Raw genomic sequence first — 15,315 nt, 5'->3', positions numbered from 1 at the left:
CTGTGTGTCTATATAGTGACGGCACAGTCGAGTGGGAGGCGGGCTGGACCGGGACGAGCTGTCACGGCGCATTGTTATTATAAATAAAAACGTAAACGTGAGCAAAAACGGTGTGTGTGTGTGTGTCTGTGTGTGTGTGTCGCATACATCACACACTGATTTTAAATCCAGTTCTTGTATAATTTGGCATACCTCAGCCCTTTCTTCCAATTTCCCTTTCTTAAGAATAGCTTCTTTCCTTCCACTGAAACCATTCTTCCCTCGAATTTTTGTAAGTACTCGCTGCACACCATGCTGAGATATCTCAAGCTTTCAGCTAATACACAGGTGTCAAACTCCAGGCCTCGAGGGCCAGTGTCCTGCAGGTTTTAGGTGTGTACTTCATCCAACACAGCTGATTTAAATGGCTAAATTACCTCCTCAACATGTCTGGAAGTTCTTCAGAGGCCTGGTAACGAAGCAATCATGTGATTCAGATGTGTTGACCCAGCGTGATATCTAAAACCTGCAGGACACCGGCCCTCGAGGCCTGGAGTTGGCCACCCCTGAGCTAATAATTCTTTGGGAATCAACTTGTTAGTGCAGAAACACTATTTTATCTCTATCAGACTGTTGTTTTTGGCATTTTACAGAATTCAGCTTCTAACAAGATTCAATGTTTCAGCCATTCAAGAAATTGGAAGAAATTATGTGCTTTTGTGACATGCTGCTACTAACCCAGAGACACAATTTAAGATGTGTGTGTTATGTGTTGACACACTTTTTTCTGCTTGAATGATTCATAGGCCGGTGTTAAGTGGGTAAACAAACAAAAAACACCCCTCTGAAAATGGCCAGGTACAAGGACTGGACTGAAAAGAAGTGAAAAAAACAGCCAATAAAAAACTTGGAGGATTGAAGGCTGTCTCAACACTCTGCACAGCACTGTAGCTCAGATGCATAAAAAAATCTATTGACATTATTGTAGAATTTGGAACATTTGTCTTTTTATCAGAAAGTCACGTCTCTGACAGAGGTTTTCCCCTCTTTCCCCAACAACTATGTTGTTGTGGTCCCCAGGTCTGCCTTCAGTAAGGGAGCGGGTCCTGACTGTTGTTTATGCCTATGCACCAAACAACAGTTCAACGTACCCAGCCTTCTTAGAGTCACTGGGTGGAGTGCTGGAGAGTGCTTCATCTACGGACTCTATTGCTCTGCTGGGGGACTTCAACTCTCACATGGGCATTGATGGTTATACCTTGAGGGTTGTGAATGAAAGGAACGACCTGTCTGATCTGTACCCCTATTGGTGTTCTGTTATTGAACTTCTGTTCTAACCACAGCTTATCCATAATGAAGGTATTCATAAGTCCAATTGGCACCTGTACCCACATCGGATCGATGACTGATTTTGTAATCATATCATCACACCTGCAGCCATATTTCTTGGATACGTGGGTAAAGAGAGGTGCTGAGCTGTCAACAGCTCACCACCTGGTGTTTTATTCAACATTTTGGTTCTCAGATCTTCTTCAGGTCAACTTGTGTATGAGTGTAACTGATTGACTTCATTTAAAGTTTTAATACTGAAGAACTTTCAGTGAAATCTGACATGGACATGGACAAAAGTCTGAAGTGAATAGAAAGAAAAATGCATAGTTAAACCAGATGTTCCAGTTACTACTGACTTTTTTCACAACCCTCCAAACACCTGTGCTCACTTTATCAAAGTATCGTCTTCTCAGACCTTCATTAGGTTTGCTTTTGTACAACAGCAGCTGGAATGCTTCCAAACTTTATGTGAAGTTCTTACTTGAAAAGTAGGCAACAACTCCTGCCTGTTTGAACTCGTGTTTTTCAGGCATGTGAACAAATTGCACAGCACTACAGATGATATTTCTTGCTATTCACACATTAAATGCCCATGACAATCTCTGGAGTTTTTATATTTAATGCAATTCTATGAATTCACTGATCTTTTAGTTCATCAGCTTAATTAAAACACAAAGGTTAAAATTTGTGTGTAGTGTGTGTAAAAGTGTGTACAACAAATCAAACGGAGTCTGTTTTCGGAAGTATCCCTGCTCTGGTTAAAAAGAAAGAAAGAAATGTAGTGAAAATGTCAAAGGAAATGATTTGTGTTACACAGTGAGACCTTTTTCTTTGCAGAAACCTCATGTGGTTTCAGTCTGACCTGCTCTCATGTGGTTTTTCTCTCCATCTACAGACATGGTGGGCTGAGCGGCGTCCTTGAGGCAGACGGCTCCGTCTGAAGCAGAAACCAGCGGAAGGCAGGCCCGCAGCATGGTAAGGTTAAAGTTCAATTTCAAGTTTATTTTCCTCTGAGCTGTCGGAGCTTTACCTACAGACTGAACTTAACCCTTTAAGACCTACCATAGAACCAAGTCCGCCAGAGCTTATATTATATTTTTACATGCTGTGGAGCCATTTTTGGGAGCATTTCAAGTTGCTATACATCAATACAACCATTACAGCCTAAATTTTAATAATATGTCTGCATTAGGTGCATAGTAATTACATAAATTGCAAAAAAGTGCAATAAACTACAAAAAAATTGAAAATCGTTTTTGTTTTTTTAACATATATTTCTAGTTAGAGAAATTTAAGAGGCTCATCCCTCAAAACTGTAAATACAAAAAAGTTGCACAAACTAGTTTCCCACCACAGGAAATTTATTTTGAGTGTCTTCATAGTTTTATTTTTGAAATACACCAATTTTTATACACTGCAGGAAAAACGAAAATAAATATTATAGTGCAAATTTGCAAAATAACAGCATATGCATCAAAATAAACTATTTCCAGCAGTGCAATATGAGTCCTAAGCATCCCAGAAACGACACAGAAAGTCATAAACTCAAACATAACTTTTTAAAACACAAGTATAGGCTCATAAGGCCCCGATCGTAAAAAAAACTACATTTCCGCAAAATGACGTCACTTCCGGTTTCGGGCAGGTCATGCGGTCATGTGATAGTTCGCGCTGATGGACGTAGGAAGTGTTACAAACAGCTGATCGGATCGGCGAAGCGTGTTTCTGGAATATCATGTTTTTGTTGCTGCAAGTGATTTTTATGCAGTTTTTGCAAAGCTATATGTGGAAGGAAACTGTGACCTAGGACAAGCTGATGGCATCAGATGTAAGTACAACTCCTCCGGTTTCATATACAAAAAAAATTATTGCGCTAGCTTACGTGGTTGCAGAGCTACCGGGATTTAAAAATAGTTACGCAAAATGGAGCGTGCCCGCTCCGATCGGCTGTAAAGGGTTAAGTGATAATCACTCCATGCAGAATGAAGTTGAAATGATGATGAAACTTTTTCAACTTAATGTAAGATTTTTAGAGAAAGTCTGAGTTTGGTATTTACGATACAGGAGTCGGGAAACATAAATGAAAATGTTGGATAAGCAACAAAGATTGACCGGTCGATTGTTGTTCCCCTAGACAGCTACTGTAGCCAATATTTCCAAGAGTTTTTCGTGACATGAAATAGCAGTCTAAGCCATGACCTCAGTGGTTTCAGAGTAACTGTTTGGCAGTTACTCTTTAGAAGCTAATTATTTGTTGAGTTGAATTTTCAAGGAAGTGACCACAATTACCAAAGTAAAACATCAAAAAACAAGAACAAAGGTTGGTGATTTTAGATATAATTAACAAAACCAAAAATTGCATACAGTATTTTCCGTCACACCTGAAAGGCTGATTGCATATTGTCTTCACCACACCGGTGGGCAATGGGGATGACCAGCTTTGTGACCACAATAAGTCAAGTATAATTTTTAAATTGATGCCATAGATGTAGCTACTAAAAATATCAGTGACTTTGACCTCAACTTTAAATTTGAGGTTACAAGTTCTGAAAATCTTGTGAATGCAGTAACTCTCTCAGAGAAAGATCTGAACTAGGATTTATACCATAAAAGCTTCTAGGTGAGGGGCAACACTGAAGAGAATTAAATCAGCAATTTGATTTAATTAAATCATATGTCCTTCCTAAATGAGGAAGGACATATGATATTAAATAATCAGGCTGCATGCCCTGGGGTAGCTTGTTTGCTTCTAAATTTGGACATGTGAATCAAATTTCCTTAATTGTGGTGTTGCTTTGTTGTTGTTTGTTGGTATATATCTGTTGGTGTCTGCGTACATCTCAACACTGTAGCACAACACAGCAACAAGCAAATAGGTGCCGTTTAGAGTGCGTTTAGAAAAAACAGCAAACCTGAATGGTCAAAAGTTTGGGCGCTACAACCTCAAGTGTGTTCACTAGGGGTGGGCGGTATAAACGGTATACGGTAGAAACAATATGAATTTGGCCAACGATAGAGATTTTGACTATACTGCTCTACCACGATAGCACATGTTGATGGTGTCATCAAGCTGCACCTGTTTTGACTGAAAGCATCACAGCGGCTGCAAGCATGAAGAGGAGAAGACGGTGCTCATAAAGAAGAACGGTGCGATGCCGGTCATATGCACCTGGTTTGGGTTTAAGCAGTTGGATGTTAAGCAGAAAAATATTATCTGCAAATTATGCCTGGCGACAGTAATAGCGAAGAGACGAAGCACGTTTTGGAATATGAGGAAAGCCAAAAACTGCGCTTCCTCCACTTTCATACCATTGATTCATTAATGTTGAATTCTCTCGCAGCTGCTCTATTCCCATGTTGTTGCAGCATATTAATGACTAGCCTCATATTGTGGATGGATTTACTCAGCTGTTCTCCTGACTGAAGTTTAGTTAGTTTACAGCATCTTGCCATGCGATTGCATTTGTCCCTAATCATCAGGAACCCTCCCGTTAACTTTCATCGAGTGGAAAAAAGTTAACATTCATCCTCCAGCGTCACTGTGTTTATGTTATGCTAACATAGCTGTGTTGCTAGCAATCACGTAGCACATCATTATATACCAGCTAGCCCAACATCAGTAACCCTAAAAAAGTCACTGCTGTTTAGTTTTCTGTCTTCATTTATGTTGGAAGTGATAGCAGAGCTGTACATTTTAAATATAGCCACAAAGTCGCTAAGTTGGCGACACTGCACGAGGCTCCTGACTATGGTAGCTGTAATGCTCCAACAATCCATCAAGCGGTACAGTGTCGTAGCTTACCAAAGTCGTAGTAAAACATTTTTGACAGATTTTTGAGCGCCATGTACCACGTAAAATCGCACATATAAAATTTGAGGTCAGTAAGCACAACCAGAATTCATACATAAAGCACACCGGATTATAAGGCACACTGTCAATTTTTGAGAAAATTGAAGGATTTTAAGTGCGCCATTTAGTGCAGAAAATATGGTATACAGCAGCAGTCCCCAACCTTTTTTGCGCCACGGACCGGTTTATGCCCGACAATATTTTCACAGACCGGCCTTTAAGGTTAAATGCAACAAAATAAAACTAGTACCGGTACCGAAGATTTATTCATAACACACGTGAAAAGACCCAGGAAAACCGAGTTAACGATAAAATCGATAACAAAATAACGCTGAAAACCAATAAAAACCCTGAAAACTATACATTTCACACCTGAGCCTCAACTCTCGCGGCCCGGTACCAAACGACTCACGGACCGGTACCGGTCCGAGGCCCGGGGGTTGGGGACCGCTGGTATACAGAAAAGATCTATTTATCGCAATATATATCGTTACCGCACATGCTTCAAATTATACCGCAATTTGGATTGTAGGCCATATTGCCTGTAGTGTTTTCAACGAGGATGTTGGTGACACCGAGTTAAACCACAAATGAAGACCCTGGAGTTTAGTTGCAGCTTGTTTAATTGTCTCCATGAACATGTGGTGAAAACTGAAATGACAGAAAATAAACTCCATCTCAACAGGCAGAAGCATGTTTACATCAATAAAGTACATTACTAAAACATTCATGTTAGAAAAATATACATTAATATCCAAAGTTATCTGTATAAACTGTCATATAAAGTAACTTACGGCGTTCCAGCCTGATAATTCGGAGGAGATGGCATTTGATTACATCTCCATACTGCCTTTAGCATGAGGAGCCTGTTTCTCAGCAAAACCGAGTGCTTGACCAAAAACCCGAAGTACTTGACCGGAACCGGAAGTGCCCCGCCAGAACAGGAAATATATTTTAGCGAAATTTTCCTTTTAACTAAAACGTATGTAAAGCATGAATTATTCATTTTAACAACACATATTAATTTTTTAATGGCAAATCTTTTTAGAATTATTTATTTCAAACTTATGAACCTATTTATTCAGAGAAATGCCTTAAGGGCAACACACTCCCCGCCTGGCTTCGGGAGGCCACTAAGCTAAACAAACATTATGCATTCAGTCTTTTGGCATGAGGAGGATAACTTCTGGTCGCATAAATGTCTTTATGCACCCTTGATTGCATGTCTTTACCTCAATTTTCCTTACTCGATCGTCCTTGCTTGGGAATGTGGCAGTGACCCTGGCCATGGGCCAGCTGTTTCGTGCAACCTGCTTGTCCTTGAGCAGAACCAGGTCACCAACTTGGAGGTTTCTGCGTGACCCGGTCCATTTCTGCCTTTGCTGCAATGTGGGTAGATACTCTCGCCTCCAGCGTGTCCACAACTGGTTGGAAAGGGCTTGGACCCGTCTCCATTGTTTGTTGTAGAGGTCTTTATCCGAAAAGTCTCCAGGTGGGGATAGGAGGCAAGATTTCTGCGTAAGGAGCATTGAAGGGGATAGGACGAAAGGGTTCTCTGGATCAGAGGACACTGGGACGAGCGGCCTTGCATTTATTATGGCTGTAACCTCAGCCATGAGTGTGCATAACACGTCGTGAGTCAGTTGAACCTTATTTTGTAGTAGCATGGAGTCCAGGATTCTGCGGGCGACTCCGATCATGCGCTCCCAAGAGCCTCCCAAGTGGGATGCGTGTGGTGGATTAAACTCCCAACTGCCGCCTTGGATAGTTAGGTACGGTTGGAGTGATTTATCCATTCCAAGTTCCTTTGAAGTGCTAATAAAATTGGTGCCACGGTCAGATAGCAGCTGTTTGGCGGGGCCTCTCAGAGCGAAGAAGCGGCGGAGGGCGTTTATGCAGCTGGATGTGTCCAGAGATTCGATTACCTCAATATGCACAGCTCTCGAACTCATGCAGGTAAACATGATGGCCCACTGCTTACTTTCAGCTACTCCGCCCCTGGTACGCCTGGTTGTTATGGACCACGGTCCGAAGACATCAAGGCCGACGTAGGTGAAAGGAGGACAAGTTTTTAGGCGTTCAGGTGGTAGGGGTAGGTCCGCCATGAGTTGTTGTTCTTGTTTTCCACGTAGTTTGCGGCAGGTTAAACATTTGTGGATTACTGAATTGACTAGTTTTTTGCCGCCTAAAAGCCACAGCCCAGCAGCTCTGATTGCTCCTTCCGTCAGATGACGACCTTGGTGCCTTGTTAGCTCGTGGTAATGGCGAGTGAGCAGAAGGGAGATGTGACTGTTTTTTGGAAGAATTACTGGGCTCTTTTCAACACTCTCAATTTCTGCGTGTTTGAGTCGGCCTCCAACAGAAATGAGACTGTCCTGTAACATTGGGCTGAGCTTCTTGAGGGGGCTCTGTTTTGAGATTGGCTTGCCAGCATCAAGGGCAGAAAGTTCCTTTTCAAAGTATGCCTTCTGTGTCTCTTTGAAGATTACAGTTTTTGCTTGAGCATTCTCTTCTGGAGTTTGAGGCAGATGACATTTGTGCCAGCCTTTGCATTTTTTGTTTGGATTAGTCCCATTGAAGGACTTTGCAATGTGGATAAGATTTGCTATGGCTCTGACTAAAGACTGAAAAGTAGAAAAGTGCTCAAAACGCTTACAGATGAGTACTTGGAGGTGAATGACGTAAGTTTTTACTTCTGGTCTAATTTCTGAGTCCTTATCTGGTTCAATCAGGTCAAACCTTCCACTCAGTTGTGTTGTCTCTGCGGCAGGATGGTGGATGAAGGGTGGTCCGGTGAACCAACTGGACTTTTTTAGTTGGAATGCCGACAGTGACCTAGACGCATGGTCTGCTGGATTTTCCTCTGTGCGCACATAATGCCACTGTTCTGGCTTTGATGACTGGCGAATGCGCTGTACTCTGTTGTGAACGTATGTGTAAAACCTTTTTGACTCATTACAAATGTAGCCAAGCACTACCTTACTGTCCGTATAGAAGTGCACTGCATCAAAGTCTAAGTCCAACTCATCTTGAATGAGGTCAGCCATTTCTGCTGCCAAGACGGCTGCACATAGTTCAAGTCTTGGTATTGTAGGTTCTGACAGTGGGGCTAGTTTTGCTTTGCCCATTATGAACCCAACCTCGACCTTCCCATCTGTTTGAACTGCCTTTAAGTAGGCTACAGCTCCTATGGCCTTAGTAGATGCATCTGAGAATAAACACAGTTCCTTTCGCTTTGCTCGACTTAGTGAGGTGGATGTGTAGGTTCTGGGAACATGTAGTTCTCTTAGATCCTGAAGGGAATTTCTCCACGTTTCCATCTGCTTTGTTTGTCCTCTGGAAGGGGTACGTCCCAATCTGAACATTCTGAAGTAAGCTCTCTGCGTAGGGCCCTTCCTTGGATTGTAACGGGTGCCAATAGGCCCAGGGGATCGAAGACGCTATTGACAGAGGACAATACGCCACGGCGAGTGAATGGCTTGCTTGAGGTGGCCACTGAGTAAGTGAATGTGTCTCTTGTTATTTCCCAAATGAGTCCAAGGCTTCGCTGGGATTGTGTCTCTTCACCACTTAAATCTAAGTTTTTAATGACAGGAGCACAATCTTCTGGGCAGAAGGCCTGCATAACTGCCTGAGAGTTGGAAATGAACTTATGCAGGCATAGGTTGGATTCAGCGAGTGAGGCTTGTGTTCTTTGAAGCAAGTCTATAGCCTCAGCAGGAGAGGGGACAGAGATCAAGCCGCCATCTACGTAAAAGTGCCTCTCCATGAACTTTACTGTATCTGCACCATAGTCTTTCGAACCTGCTCTGATGGCCTTGCATAGTCCGTAAATGGCAACAGCGGGGGATGTTGAGTTGCCAAACACGTGGACTTTCATCCGGTACTCGACAACTTCATTGTTTAGGTCGTTGTCCCTATGCCACAGAAAACGGAGGAAGTTGCGGTGGTCTTCGCGTACCATAAAACAGTGAAACATTTGCTGTATATCTGCCATGATTGCAACACTTTCTGTCCGGAAGCGGAGAAGAACTCTGACAAGTGTGCTGTTTAAATCAGGGCCAGTAAGGAGGACATTGTTAAGTGAGACACCCAAGTACTGGGCGCTAGAATCGAAGACAACCCTGATCTGATTGGGTTTTTGTGGGTGGTAGACTCCAAATGTTGGAAGATACCAGCACTCTTCTCCCTTTTCCAGTGGGGGGGCCACCTCGGCATGACCATTGGAGAGGATTTTTTTCATGAAGGCCACATAATGCTCCTGCATTTCAGGTTTCCTATTAAGGGTGCGTTTTAAGGAGGAGAACCTTGTGGCCGCCTGCTGTCTGTTGTTTGTTAATTGCTGGCGGGGTTCCTTAAATGGAAGTGGGGCGACCCAACTGTTGTCCACGTCTCTGTAAATAGCATTGTCCATCATTTTTAGAAAGAGAGTGTCCTGTTTTGAGTGAGCTGGTTTGTTGTCGTTATCTGTCCGGTTAAAAACCGTTTGACCCAGAGTTTGTTCGGGCGCTTTACCTGGCCTGTTTGTGTGTGGCATTTCTTTGACTTGCAGAAGGCTATTGCATGGTTTGAAAACTGTAGGGCGGCCATTTTCCAGAACGACTGTCTTCAGTGTGCTGACTGTAGGCCTATGAACATTACCCAGACAGACCTCCCCAACTACAACCCACTCTAGGTCTAGGCGCTGGGCGAAGGGGGCGTTATGGGGGCCGTTAATTCTCTGCCTGACCTTGTGTGCCTGTAAAATGTCTCTCCCTAGTAGCAGGAGTATTTCGGCTTTAGGGTCTAGCTCAGGGATGTACTTTGCTATGGTACGGAGGTGCGGCTGGTGTAGCACTGCGCTGGGAGTTGGGATTTCATTCCTATTGTTAGGAATGTCCTGACACTCTATGAGCGATGGTAGAGGGATCACCATTGACCTATCCAGTGACTCGATATGAAAGCCTTCAGCTATTTTACCCCATGTTTCTAAAACACCAGAGCATGTTCTAAGATTGTAGGAGAAAGGTTCACTTTTAATGTCAAAAAGTTCGAAGAACTCAGGCTTGGCTAAAGAACGATTGCTCTGATCGTCTAGTATTACATATGCCTTAACAGCTCTGTCTTTGTAACCTTTAGGGTACACCCATGTGAGACATATCTTGGAACATGAACGTCCCCACTGACCTGGACCGCACACGTCTGTGCAGCTTGTTGTGACATCAACCGTGTCATGACTGTTTTCTCTCTCCCCGCCATTCTTTTGTGCTGGAGGTGGAGCCTTGTTGGTCTGTGGTGGAGGACCGGGATGCATGACTGCGTTGTGACTTGTGCTGTCACATTCAGAACACTTTACTGAAGATTTGCATTCCTTCGCAAGATGAGTGTCTGAAGAACAGCATCTGAAGCATATTCCTTTCTCTTTGAGGAAGGCCTTTCTTTCGTCCAGTGGTTTATTCCTCAATGTTCTGCATCTTTTGAGCGGGTGTGGCTTGTTATGCAGTGGGCAGTTCCGGTTAAAGTCCTTGTTAGGGGGAGAAATATTGGTTTTGTGTACAGTAATTGGCTTGCTGGAATTTAAGTTTTTGCAAAAGGTTTTTCTGGTTTTAAGTTTTGCTGTTGGAAACTTGGATCATTGCATTTCTTTGCCTCTTTACATATGAATTCACAGAAGTACTCAATAGGTGGGAAACAGCCTTGGTTGTTCTCTTTATATTGAGAGCCGTGTGACATCCACCTCTCCTGAAGTCCATATGGGAGTTTGTCTACGATTGGGCTAATTCCACGAGAAGTGTCCAGATAGAGTAGACCAGGCAGATGGCCGTCTTCCTTAGCGCCTTGAATCTCTTGCAGTAAATCTCCTAGTTCACGTAGCTTGACATGATCTTTGACTGTTATTTTGGGGAAACTGTCCAACCGTTGGAAAAGTGACCATTCAATTGTTTCTGATGCTGCATAACATTCATTCAGTCTTTCCCATGCTTTGCATAGAGCTAATGTGGGGTTGTTGACATATACTGAACGTACAGTGGGGCAAAAAAGTATTTAGTCAGCCACCGATTGTGCAAGTTCCCCCACCTAAAATGATGACAGAGGTCAGTAATTTGCACCAGAGGTACATTTCAACTGTGAGAGACAGAATGTGAAAAAAAAAATCCATGAATTCACATGGTAGGATTTGTAAAGAATTTATTCGTAAATCAGGGTGGAAAATAAGTATTTGGTCACCTCAAACAAGGAAAATCTCTGGCTCTCACAGACCTGTAACGTCTTCTGTAAGAAGCTTTTCTGTCCCCCACTCGTTACCTGTATGAATGGCACCTGTTTGAACTCATCATCTGTATAAAAGACACCTGTCCACAGCCTCAAACAGTCAGACTCCAAACTCCGCCATGGCCAAGACCAAAGAGCTTTCGAAGGACACCAGGAAAAGTATTGTAGACCTGCACCAGACTGGGAAGAGTGAATCTACAATAGGCAAGCAGCTTGGTGTGAAAAAATCAACTGTGGGAGCAATCATCAGAAAATGGAAGACATACAAGACCACTGATAATCTCCCTCGATCTGGGGCTCCACGCAAGATCTCATCCCGTGGGGTCAAAATGATCATGAGAACGGTGAGCAAAGATCCCAGAACCACACGGGGGGACCTGGTGAATGACCTGCAGAGAGCTGGGACCAAAGTAACAAAGGTCACCATCAGTAACACACTACAACGGCAGGGAATCAAATCCCGCAGTGCCAGACGTGTTCCGCTGCTGAAGCCAGTGCATGTCCAGGCCCGTCTGAAGTTTGCCAGAGAGCACATGGATGATACAGCAGAGGATTGGGAGAATGTCATGTGGTCAGATGAAACCAAAGTAGAATTTTTTGGTATAAACTCAACTCGTCGTGTTTGGAGGAAGAAGAATACTGAGTTGCATCCCAAGAACACCATACCTACTGCGAAGCATGGGGGTGGAAACATCATGCTATGGGGCTGTTTTTCTGCCAAGGGGACAGGACGACTGATCCGTGTTAAGGACAGAATGAATGGGGCCATGTATCGTGAGATTTTGAGCCAAAACCTCCTTCCATCAGTGAGAACTTTGAAGATGAAACGAGGCTGGGTCTTCCAACATGACAATGATCCAAAACACACCGCCCGGGCAACAAAGGAGTGGCTCCGTAAGAAGCATTTGAAAGTCCTGGAGTGGCCTAGCCAGTCTCCAGACCTCAACCCCATAGAAAATCTGTGGCGGGAGTTGAAAGTCCGTGTTGCTCGGCGACAGCCCCAAAACATCACTGCTCTCGAGAAGATCTGCATGGAGGAATGGGCCAAAATACCAGCTACTGTGTGTGCAAACCTGGTAAAGACCTATAGTAAATGTTTGACCTCTGTTATTGCCAACAAAGGTTATGTTACAAAGTATTGAGTTGTATTTTTGTTATTGACCAAATACTTATTTTTCACCCTGATTTAGGAATAAATTCTTTACAAATCCTACCATGTGGATTCATGGATTTTTTTTTCACATTCTGTCTCTCACAGTTGAAGTGTACCTCTGGTGCAAATTACTGACCTCTGTCATCATTTTAGGTGGGGGAACTTGCACAATCGGTGGCTGACTAAATACTTTTTTGCCCCACTGTATGCATTTCACCTGATCACTTGACTCCCTCCCTAACCACTTCGTCATGAGATCTAGCTCTTGAATGGGGGTGAGTCGGACCTCAGCTGTTGCACTGGTAAACGAAGAGCACCATGCTCTGTAGTTCTCTGGCCTATCGTCGAACTGGTAAAGGCCTGAGATTATTAAATCTCGACGTGCCATGTATTGGGCAAAGGGCTCTGCTGGATTTAAAATGCTGGCTGTGGTGTTATAGTTATGTTGAGGTATGAATGGTGAGCCGCATGGGTTGAGAGGGGTATTTTGTTTCTCCACTTTAGGTTTTGTTTCACCTTTCAGCTGGGTTGGCTTATTTAGAGCAGCGATATTATCTTTGGTAAGCCTTGTTTCAGAGTCGATGGGTTGTGGCTCTAAATTGCCTTCTTCAGAGGGATGCCACGTTACAAATGTGTTGGGTGAGCTTGCTTGGGGGCAAGAAGTGGTTGGTAATTTTTGTGGACTGGGAGATAGCATTTGAGATCGTACATATTCATTTGTACGTTCTAATTTTACACTTTCTGATGGAGATTTTCTACTCTCAGGTTCTTCTTGTATTGCTTCAGCTTCCTCTAGCACTTCTGCTTCAGCTACAGCAGTATCAGCTTCCCTCTGTAATGTTAACACTTCTAATTCCGCATCTATTTTTGCCTTTTTCAGTTCGCTTTGAGCTTTTTCAACCTTTAACTGTGCTTCTTTTGTTGCATAGCATGCTCTCACCTTGGCAGCCTCTGCTTTAGCTCGAGCATGGGCAGCACTTACTGCTGATCCAGATGAGCGGCTGGTCCTTAAACTGTATGCAGACTTGTTACTGGATGCCATTTTGACCGTGATGAATCATCAGTAGGCGCCTTTTCACTGTAGTGTTTTCAACGAGGATGTTGGTGACACCGAGTTAAACCACAAATGAAGACCCTGGAGTTTAGTTGCAGCTTGTTTAATTGTCTCCATGAACATGTGGTGAAAACTGAAATGACAGAAAATAAACTCCATCTCAACAGGCAGATGGATGTTTACATCAATAAAGTGCATTACTAAAACATTCATGTTAGAAAAATATACATCAATATCCAAAGTTATCTGTATAAACTGTCATATAAAGTAACTTACGGCGTTCCAGCCTGATAATTCGGAGGAGATGGCATTTGATTACATCTCCATACTGCCTTTAGCATGAGGAGCCTGTTTCTCAGCAAAACCGAGTGCTTGACCAAAACCCGGAAGTACTTGACCGGAACCGGAAGTGCCCCGCCAGAACAGGAAATACATTTTAGCGAAATTTTCCTTTTAACTAAAACGTATGTAAAGCATGAATTATTCATTTTAACAACACATATTAATTTTTTAATGGCAAATCTTTTTAGAATTATTTATTTCAAACTTATGAACCTATTTATTCAGAGAAATGCCTTAAGGGCAACGCATTGCCCAGCCCTAGTGTTCACCTCTGGATTTAAAATAAGAACGTGGGACAGTTAAAAGACCCTGGTCAGGTGACTTGAGAGCTCGGCCATATAAGCAGGAGCCTGGGCATATAGAGCTTTTTATGTTAATAATAGAATTTTAAGATGGATTATTTTAAATTTATTTTTTATTTTAAATTTTAGTGGAAGCCAAAGAGAAGCAAGAATAGAGGTTATGCCCAAGCACCACCTAATTTTTGCATCATTTCTTGGCCAACTGAAGAGAAAGGCTTGAGAAAGACATGAGCTATAGTGAGCTATATTAATCAAGCCAGGAGAAAATTAAAATGCTAAATATCTAAAATAACGAAAATATCCAAATTATTGAATGAAATTGGTCAGATAAAAATGAAAACCATTTAGAACTGTGACATTCTTGCCAACCCAATTCTGTAATCTGTTACAGATTACACTAACGTGTTAAATGGCTTCAAATGAGTCTAAAATGGAACTAAGGAACTAAAATGGAATATTATATTCTTATGCCCTCAGATAAAAGTAAATATATCATTAGTGATTTTCAGGTATGCTGTTTCATTGTTGTGGCTTCATCGGTTCAAGATTGGAATCTATCAAAGAAACTGTTTCCCTCAATGAGCTGAAGGAGAAGACGAGCGACAACTTTCACAAGGATTTTTGAAATTAATGGCAATTTGAAAATAGACCTGTTATCATCTAACTATAATAAATAAATGCCTGATTTATCTTGTTTAATTTTTGTTCCGAGCTGCTTTCTAACCCTAATTTTCCTTTAGCTACACTTTTCAGTCTCTACCATTCTCCTTTCTCGGTGCCTTAAAAAACAGAGCGAGTGAAGGATCTCTGCCTCCTCCTTCTCATCTCAGGCGGCAACCCAGCTGTCTGGATAATTTCCTAATGGCCCTGCGGCTGATAGCCAATCAGAGATGGTTCACCACGCCGTGTGACAGGAAATTCAATTAGGCTGCTTTTTTTCTTTCAATATTGCGCTCCCTGACTCTCTCTCTTTTTCTGCCATGCTTTCCCTTTGTCTCTTGCCCTCTCTTTGTTTATAGCATTTCCTCTTTTCCCCCTCTGTCTCTGGCTC

General features: G+C 42.7%; 2 protein-coding genes across 2 annotated transcripts in view; one reads left to right on the top strand and one right to left on the bottom strand.

Moving 5' to 3' along the window:
- LOC308394146 (BCL-6 corepressor-like) overlaps positions 1 to 15,315 on the top strand; it is an 89,311-nt gene that overhangs the window by 22,356 nt on the left and 51,640 nt on the right. The window contains exon 2 of the mRNA XM_080878315.1: positions 2,207 to 2,286. Within this exon, the coding sequence (XP_080734441.1) occupies positions 2,284 to 2,286 (3 nt within the window). The 5' untranslated portion in view covers positions 2,207 to 2,283. The remainder of the gene's footprint in view (positions 1 to 2,206; positions 2,287 to 15,315) is intronic.
- LOC308394150 (uncharacterized protein) lies at positions 5,719 to 8,808 on the bottom strand. The gene is made up of 2 exons (XM_080878319.1): positions 6,394 to 8,808; positions 5,719 to 5,812 (listed from the first exon to the last, which is right to left on the bottom strand). The coding sequence occupies exons 1-2, from the start codon at positions 8,524 to 8,526 to the stop codon at positions 5,783 to 5,785; spliced, it is 2,163 nt and encodes a 720-aa protein (XP_080734445.1). The 5' UTR covers positions 8,527 to 8,808; the 3' UTR covers positions 5,719 to 5,782.

The sequence above is a fragment of the Rhamphochromis sp. 'chilingali' genome (assembly GCF_963969265.1).
Source record: "Rhamphochromis sp. 'chilingali' genome assembly, chromosome: 3".
Lineage (NCBI taxonomy): Eukaryota > Metazoa > Chordata > Actinopteri > Cichliformes > Cichlidae > Rhamphochromis > Rhamphochromis sp. 'chilingali'.
The sequence above is the reverse complement of the archived record's forward strand: the minus strand, read 5'-3'. Positions and strand labels throughout refer to the sequence as shown.

Excerpts from the sequence above, each read along its gene's own strand:
- LOC308394150 (XM_080878319.1), bottom strand. The coding sequence starts at position 8,526 with ATGTTCAGATTGGGACGTACCCCTTCCAGAGGACAAACAAAGCAGATG. Across the intron at positions 5,813-6,393 it reads ATCGAGTAAGGAAAATTGAG|TTTTCACCACATGTTCATGG; the intron begins GTAAAGACATGC and ends CTGTCATTTCAG.